The sequence below is a fragment of the Rhinolophus hipposideros genome, assembly GCF_964194185.1.
Source record: "Rhinolophus hipposideros genome assembly, chromosome: 3".
NCBI lineage: Eukaryota > Metazoa > Chordata > Mammalia > Chiroptera > Rhinolophidae > Rhinolophus > Rhinolophus hipposideros.
Genome location: NC_138049.1, coordinates 6,828,944 through 6,838,210, shown reverse-complemented (window position 1 = coordinate 6,838,210; position 9,267 = coordinate 6,828,944). Strand labels below are relative to the sequence as shown.

At 46.2% G+C, this 9,267-nt stretch overlaps 1 protein-coding gene across 1 annotated transcript; it reads right to left on the bottom strand.

The window, feature by feature from the left end:
- Positions 1–219: 219 nt before the first annotated feature.
- On the bottom strand, positions 220–555 carry LOC308490963 (large ribosomal subunit protein eL28-like; the record flags this gene model as incomplete). The annotated part of the gene is made up of 1 exon (XM_081033769.1): positions 220–555. The coding sequence occupies one exon, from the start codon at positions 553–555 to the stop codon at positions 220–222; it is 336 nt and encodes a 111-aa protein (XP_080889895.1).
- Positions 556–9,267: the final 8,712 nt, after the last annotated feature.

The window sequence follows — 9,267 nt, the reverse complement described above, 5'->3', positions numbered from 1 at the left end:
CTTGGACTGCTATCCTCCAAAATTGTGAAAAACTAAGTCTGTTATTTAAGCCACCCACTCTGATATTTTGTTTTGGCAGCCCCAGCAGACTAATACACACGCATTATTTTATGTTAAGTGCATGATAATGATTATTTACATTGCATATCATTTACTTTTTTTTTTGGTTAAAGAAAGTTGGCTGACGCTTTATGCTTTATTGCTTTGAGAGGGAGGTGCTCAGGAGCTCTTGGTGGGGTGAGCCCACTTCTTCAGCATCACGGGTTTCTGGCTGCGCAGGATGGTGCTGGCTCTGTGGGTAGTGGCCAAGTGCAGTTCCCGGCGGTACTTGTTCTTGCGGGTCATGTGCCGGGTGCTGCTGAGGGTGGCCTGAGCATTCTCGTTGATGGTGGTCCTCACATAAGAAGTGGCTGGCTTTTGCTGCCTGGATCTCTGCTTCACAATGACCACCACACTTTCGCTGGGGGCCGCTGGCTCCACTGCCTTGCAGTGAATCAGCCTGTGGGAGTGGAAGGAGTTGCGGGCCTTCGCATCACTGGGCTCCGTGCTGCACATCTGCTTCTGTGTTTTCCCGAACACAAGACCTAACTGGAAAATAAGCCATGGCATGAATTTTCAGGATGCTCGTAGTATAAAATAAGCCCTAATTCATCTTTTGGAGCAAAAATTAACATAAGATCCGGTCTTATTTTCAGGGAAATACGGTAGGGCTTATTTTATATTGGGAGCATCCTGAAAAGTCATACTAGAGCTTATTTTCTGGTTAGGTCTTCTTTTCGGGGAAACACCATTGTTCCTTTTGATCAGGAAGCTGGAGCAGGTGCGCACAGCCATCCATTGCAATGCACAGAGATGGTGATAGCTCTTTTTGCTGCGGCAGCAGGAGGCAGAAAGAGCACATTGTTTACTTTCAATGTCGCATTTTCTTATTCTACTTGTGCTTGACTCCTTCTCTCTTTTCTCCTGCCTTCCCCAAGGTCACCTGCGTACAACTTATCATGAAGGAGACCGCATTTCTCTGTATACTCGTGGAATGAAAGAGAGACATACATACTTGTATATATGCACGCACCCATCTACAGAGGTGAAGGTGAGTCACTGTTTCACACCATTAGGATCATATTTCACACAGTTTTCAGCATCCTGCTCTGCTGTAGTCTACATTTTTTAAACTTTGAAATAATTTCAAATGTACAGAAAAATTGCAGATACAATACAAAATACTTTTTTTTTTAAAACCCCTCATCCATTCAAGGCTAAGCTGTGAACATGAAGCCCCGTTACCTCTGAGTACGTTGGTGTGTGTTTCCTGTGACAGGAATGTGACAGAAATTATATTCTGGGCTCTTCTCGTGGAACCCTATCGGTGGCGCACAGGCTCTGTTACCAATATTGAGCTCGTTCACTTTGCCTGATGAAGGTGCTGTCTGCCAGGGTGTTTTCAGTGCACAGTTACTCTTTCCCCTTTGTAACTAGTAGCCCGTGGGGAAGCACTTGGACACTACGTCAATATCTTGTTTCTCATCAGACTTTCAGTTTACGCACTTATTTCTTTATTTACTCATTCGTGGATGTCATTATGGACTCCTAGTTTCCCTTTATATTTAATGGGTTACGATAATCTGTTAACATCTGCTGATCACCATTGTTTGGTTTGATGTCCAGGGGTGTGTCTGGTGACATATCCCCATCATTATTTGAACACATTCTTGATTTTTGATACAAAGTGTTTCAGGCCCATCTTGTACTTTCCCATCCCCAGCACTGGAATCAGCCATTTGTCTAAGGAGCCATCTCTTCCTTTCCCAGAGAATGGTACTTAAAAGTCAAGATCTGGGCAACATATGCATTCATTGCTATTGGTGGTTGTCTGCTCCCAGTCAGTAGAGTTAGAAATTATAATAATATACACACATACAAATGTATATATGTTCACACACGTGCACACACATACATATTTATACGCACATACACATGTATATGTATTCACACATGTGCACATACATACATATTTATATGCACATATATATATATATATGAGGTCTGACAATTTAGTTCATGAACTTATTGCAAAGATGTTGCTAACCTTTTTTGACATCAGAAGGATTATTCATTAGGAATTTGTACCAACTGGAAAAACAGTTAACCAAATTTACTATTTGGAGGTGCTGAAAAGGCTGTGTGAAAAAATTAGATGACTTAAACTGTTCACCAACAATTCATGGCTCTTGCATCACGACAATGCACCAGCTCACACGGCACTGTCTGTGAGGGAGTCTTTAGCCAGGAAACAAATAACTGTATTGGAACACCCTCCCTACTCACCTGATCTGGCCCCCAATGACTTCTTTCTTTACCCAAAGATAAAGGAAATATTGAAAGGAAGACATTTTGATGATATTCAGGACACCAGGGGTAATATGACGACAGCTCTGATGGCCATTCCAGAAAAAGAGTTCCAAAATTGCTTTGACTAGGCACTGGCATCAGTGCATATCTTCCCAAGGGGAGTACTTCGAAGGTGACCATAGTGATATTCAGCAGTGAGGTATGTAGCACTTTTTCTAGGATGAGTTCGCACACTTAATTGTCAGACCTTCGTATACCTTATGTGCATATATTCCAATATGCTTTTACTTCTATGGGACAAATCCTCAGGGGTGGGATTCTGGGTCAAAGGTAATGATTTCAATAACATCTGACAATTCTGTGACAAGTCTCTGAGAAACCAAATGTTTGTTCTTCAACTGAGAGACTGAGAAACTGAGGCGCTGCCAGGTGCCTGATTTCCTTGGTGGTCATTGAGCCTTGGTGGATTTCGGGTGGGCTCAGGCAAGGCAGGTGTGTAAGCCTAGAGATGACATGATCTTTTCCAGTAGCTGCGTTAGGCAAGCAGGCGTCCCTCGAATCCTTGTAGGTCCCCATTGGGGGCAAAGTGCACCTCAGTCCCCCAACTTTCAGAATTCACCAGCTCCTCCTCCTCATCCAGCTCCACACCGGCAGACTGTGAGTTGAATGCTGACTGTATGGCAGGCATAGAGACAGGCCCTGGGGTGTAGTCCAGTTGCTCACCGCTTGGTGGAGAGGTCAACCAGCAAGCCAATCCTTGTCACAGGGTGTGCCAAGAGCTGTGCCAGGACAGAGGCAGCTCACACCTGGATGGGGGCAGGGAGGGCAACAGGGCTTCCCAGAAGCATGACACATAACTCTGGTCTCAAAGGTCTGATAGCTGCCAGCCAACCACAAGAGAGGCAGGGCGTGTCCCACAGAGGAAAACAGGTGAGAGGAAGTGTGGCCCAGGCGGGAATCTCAGGGTGCACACCCTCCACTGAGGTTCCAGGGCCCCTAGCCCCTTCCATATCTCCCTCTGCCTGGACCCAGCTCTTCATGGACCCCCAAACGCAGCAGCCGGCTCCATCTAGGCTCATGAACTAGCCCCGCCCTTCTGCCTGGGGAAAGCCACTTCTCAAAGACCCAGCTCCCACCTTCTGTGGCTGATGTAGGTCATACTTATCTCTGGCCCCTGGAACAATGAGACCAGAGCCTGGCACTCTGTGTTTATCGAATCCTTGCAGCACTTATCGCCAAAACCTTCCTCTCGGCATCTGATCCTGTGGGTGAGGTGGGGTTTAGGTTTCCCACTCCCCCACTTGCCCACAGCTCGTCGGACAGGCCAGCTGTGCACAGACGGAGCTCAGCTGGGTGGTGCAGCTTTGTTCAGTTATCTTTAGACATTACGGGGGCCTCATCTCTGAAAACCCTTCACACTGTTCTGAGGCTTTGTTGGGAATGTGTCAGCAAAAGAGAAATCTTCCTCCTGGTTTTGTTATTTGTAAAGTAATCCAATGTCTAGCTTACCCACCCAAGGGTTGGGGGAGGGGTGAGCAATAGCACACTTGTGGAAAGAGGGAGGAGGCTTTCTTCATGTTTTCTCTTCTCACCAAGGTACAAAGTGACTAATTATTGTCCAGATGAGTAATCCTGATCTCTTGTGAGCTTATAAGGAATCAGTGTCCTAAGCATTTGGCTCAGGGAGGTTTTAGGTAGATGTGGAGCATGTTATTAGGTTGGTGCAAAGTAACTGTCGTTTTTGCAATTATTTTTAACTTTTTAAACTGCAATCACTTTTGTATACCAACCTAATATAAACATACCTGATACAATCAGCATGGCTCTGAATTAGTGGGGGGGAGGGGTCATGAACAACCCTGCTGCTGGTCTCCTCTGGGTTCTAGAACCTTCCCTGTGCTGTGGGGGCAGTAGCTGAACTTGCAGCCCTGGTCACAGTCGTCTGACCAGCCGCTGACCACCACTTGCCGGTGATGGACAAGGACAGCTGGGACTTACTCATGCTGCTGACACAGAATCATTCTGGCAGTTTGAGGTCTTTCCTAGGAAAGAGTTCCTAAATTTGCCATTAAAGCTAATCTCTAAAGGCATTTTCTTTGGTCAGTATTTGGCAGTCTCAGCAAAAGTTGCACTTTATCTCAAATTGAAACAACTAAACTAAAATCCATGTTTTAACGTCCATGACATCATGACACATTAGAAATAAGATGTTTATGCTAAGAAGCACGTACCCATGGGGCAGGGTGGTTTGCAATAAGTGTGTAGGCCACTCAAAAGGGCTAAACAAGCCTTCTGAAATTATTAGATGCCAGAGTCCAATTCTAGCCATAGGATTAGAATGTTTGTAGCTCCAAAGTGAGGAGAGTTGGCATTTCTAGGCCCCAGCCATGGATCTGCCTTGGAAGTGGCTAGTTCAGAGGGGTTTGATCAATTCTGGTAGAGACGATTTCTAGGAAACTGCTATACCTTGCAGCCAGTGTCTAAGGGGACTCTACCTGAGGGATGTCACCTGGTTAGATTCTAAAATCACCCAGTAGGGGTTAAGTTGCTGCTTAAAACCAGAGGAGATTCTCCCAGAAATCGTGACCAGAGGGTGGTATGGACAATGTTACCAACCCTAGTGGGAAGGGACAGGTGGCTGGGTCCCTGTTCTTCCCTGAGCCAGCTTTGTGACCTTGGGGATGTCAGTTAGCCTCCAAGATTTCGTCCAGTCCTAAACGCTCAGATTCATCAATATTTTGGAGGTAGTTACAGATTGTTAGGTAGAGAAAGGCATTGCTGCCGAGAAAAAGAGAAACACTTATCCCATGCAGTCTGACCTTTCTAATATGAGTTGGTCTCATTTCTCTGCATTAATGTTATCAGGCTGTAATCACTTAGATTACAGTGACAGGAACAGTGTGGAAAGGTTTTTGAAATAGGCAAATCTTCCCTTGATTATAGAGGGAAGGGAGGAGCCTGGCCTGGAATAAGAGGGATATTCCAGATGGGGAATAATTTTTCTGGTGCTTCACAGGAGCAGTGGCTGGAATGAAGAGTGGGTGCTAGGGTTTGGGTGACAAGAGAAAGATGATGAGACTAAGGTCATGGTAAAAATGCTTTAATTAATTTGCTGGAATAGCTGACACACAGACTTGTTGGAAACAAGAACAGTGGACTCGAATGAAAAATCCGCTGGTCTAACAGGTCCAGTTGGTTGTACTCCATGGACCGGGAAAATCAATTGCAAAACTACAATGACTGACAGGGTTGCTAGCGAGATACTCAAAAGCAAAAGACAAACTGAAGCAACAACAACAAGTTTTCTCCTATTACCCTGACTTAAAAAAAGAACATGTGGACACCAGAGATCATAGGAATCATCTCGGAATTTAGCAACAGAATAAATGTAAATAATAATACATTTGTAAAAGTTGAATTACCTTGTTTTCACATCCCTTCCCATTTTAACACAAATCAGCAAAAGCTGTCACAGGCCAACACTGTGATCTAACGAACCCGTTTTAGAGACAGAGAAGCTGAGCCCCAGGAAACAGAATCACCACGTATCTTAACTTTCATGGGTTCTTCAGTTAACAGAGCGCTTTAGCAAGATCTCTGAGAAGAGAAGGAAGTGCCTTGCAGGGTATCATGGAGGAGCGGATGTGTGGGTAGCAAGGGACCTTTATACTCTCTTGTTAGCTTTAAGACCTGAAATTTACTAGAAGCTCTAGAACCTCAGACGTGCAGAATCATGGAAATGTGAAGGCTAAGCACATCTGGTCTGTCTCCCCATTGAGCCGACTGAAGCCATAGAGACCCACTGGTGACTGACTCAGCTGGTGCCTGACGTGGAATTGGACACATAGGCCCGTAAGCAAACCTGGAAGCCACTTGCTGACCCCCATGGTGGAAGGGTGGCATGAAAGTGATTCAGATGAGTAATTGTGGGGAGAGGAAACACATCCAGTTGGAACTTTTCTATATGAATATTTGTTGCGGGAACACATTAAATGGGGGATAATTTAAAATTGCTTAAGGAGCACAGTGACATCTGTGGAAGAACTCTAAAGTCCTATTGGTGCTATGCTCACTTTCTCACTGGGCTTGGCTGAGGATTAAGTTGAGTGACATGAGGGGGCTGGGACATTCTCCAGCCTGCCCCCTCTGCTCAGGGGTGGCCAGACAACTCAGTGGGTTTGTATGGCTTTCACTAGAACAGAATACAGAAGGATCATTCAGGGCTGCCCCACAGACAGGCAGCCATTACACCGCGTCCTGCTGAAAGAAGCCTTGAAAGCAGGAATGTGTGAAAAATAGCCTCCTACCTGCAAAGTGCCTCTGCTATACCGAGACCCTCACATCTACCTCTTATCTGACCCCCACAGTAACCCCCAAACGGTAGGAGTGTAGAAGCTATCTGGGGGAGAGACTAACTCACTTCTGGGCCACCATGCCAGGTGTCTGGCAGGAGTTCAACTGATGCTTGAATGAAGGAAGAAAGGATGGAAGGAAGTTGGCGGGGAGGAAAAAGTGAAGATGCAGGTGGCATCTCGATTTTACAGAGGAGAAAACAGGCTCAGGGAGAAAGAGAAAGTGACTTACTCCATCTGACACCACTGATGGGTGGGGTGCGGGGGCACGGGGGGGGGCTGTGGACTCCCAGTCCAGTGCTCTTCTTTCCCAGGCCCCACCAGTGCCCCTCAGCTCTCTGCTGACCAGTGCATTTAAGTTGATCTTATAAAAGTGAGTTCGCCCCTGGGGGTCCTGTTCTTGGACTGATGACTGTAAAAGGTGTAAGACTGAGGCTTTGTAAAATGCACAGGGGGCCAGTGAGCCTCCCGCCCCTCCCGGAAATATGTTAGAGGGCAGCAGGGTGGTTGTGTGATGTGACCAAAGGATTTCCAGTGATCTCTAATCATGGGGCAAAGAATCTCTAATCACAGAATTGGTAATTAACCCTCCTACTCTGCAGGTTGGCAATACCACAAAAACGACCCTTCTCTGAGTGTTTTGGGAATTATATTCCCAGGAGAAATGATAAACGCAGACCTCCATGGAACTGGAAAGGAAAGCAGGAGAAAATAATCTGTTAATCTTTGTGGGGCCAGAAAGGGAGAAAGAGCATACAATGTCTTTCCCTGGTTTGGGCAAGACTGCTTGCCCATGTCTGCTTTCTTCCCTGTCCTATTTTCAGAGGACAAAGAGGGAAAAAGGACTCTTCCTTCATTTGTATATCAAAATGTGTTTTTCTGGTGCAGTGTATTGGGTTGAAAGGTGAGCCCCCCAAGATACGTCCACATCCTCACCCTTGAAGCTGTGAATGTGACCTTACTTGGAAAAAGGGTCTTTGCAGAAGTAATTAACACAGAGGTCTCAAGATACGATCATCCTGGATTAACTGGATGGGCCCTAAATCCAAAGACACATGTCTTTATAGGAGACACAGGGAGAAGGAGAGATACACAGAGAGAGCAGAAGAGGGCCATGTGAAGAGGGAAGCAGAGAACGGGAGACTCAGCCACAGCCAGGGAATACCTGCAGCTACCAGAAGCTGGAAGAGGTAGGAATGGATTCTCCCCTAGAGCCTCAGCATGGTCCTGTCAGCACCTCGATTTTGGACGTCTGGTTACCAAAGCCATGAGAATAAATGTCTGTTGGTTTGAGCCACACAGTTTGTGGTAATTCATTAACGCAGCTAAAGGAAACTCACAGACACATTTATAGGAACGGGGTCTTCTCTACGTCGTAGCTGACACTCCCCACTCTGACTTGCAGTTCTGTTCAGGAGACGGCTAAAAGCGTTTTGATGTTTCACTTTGTGACTACTTCAGTGCGGACCAATGTGAAGTGAACAGCGAAATAATCCCTGGAGATAGAATGAGAGAGCCCTCATTATTTTCAAACGCTGGCAGCCTGCTGAAAGTCCGGGTGGCACTGGATTTGTGAAGGGGGACACCAGAGAGTCAGTGAGACTTATTATACCACTCAGGAATCGTCTGTTTCATCGTCCACATTGGAGGTCTTATCACTTGACAGGGGGAGGTGCAAAGGGTGGAAGGTGAGGGAAGGAAAGATGCCAGTATTCACTCATTGGCATGATTGAGTCAGGAGACACTGTCCAAAGTTTCTAGAACAAGAAATAGAGATGAATAAGTTTATGAAATAGGGAGGAACTAAAAATTATTCCATAGTCACAAAATATTTAGAGGATTATGGGCAAAGAGTGTGTATGTTTTGCAGAAGAGAGTCAATGAATACTACGACGAAGAGTTGCTGCAGAAGAAACAGAAGCATAGGCATCATTTAACTGGAACCACTGTAATACAGGTTCCATGTTCCAGCAGGAACGTCCAGTAGGACTGAAAATGGAAATCACTAGAAAATGGTTGGCTCTGGGAAGCGGCCCCACGGATGTGGAAAGGTTATGTGGAAGATCGTGGTTTCCCTTCTGTTATCATTGAATTTTCTTTCGTGTGCATGTATTATTTTAATTAAATTGTTTTGAAATGAAACAATCCAACAGTCAAGTGTATTCCCAAGGTAGAAGTTGGGGGCGAGGGAGGAAGGAAGGCAGAGGAGGCAGTGCAGCGTGGAGTCGGGCCCCTCTGGCCCTCGCTCCCTGTCATGGTATCTGGGGCCTGTCCCCAGAAAGGACAACTTGGAATGGGCTCGAGAGTTTTTGGAAGGCTTCGGGTGTCACAGAGGCCCTGGCTGTGTGTCGGCCTGAGGGCCCACATTTCACAGAGCCACCTTTGGCAGCGCCAGGGAGCACGTCTGCCAAGCGTGGGCCGGATCACAAAGCTGTGACGGCCTGGAATAATGGGGGAATTTAAAGGTTGACGAAAGCAGCACGTAAGTCATCTGGGCTACTCTGTGTACAGGAATAGCTATGCCGCTGATACAGAGCTGCTCCTGTTTTCATTTGAGAAGGAACTA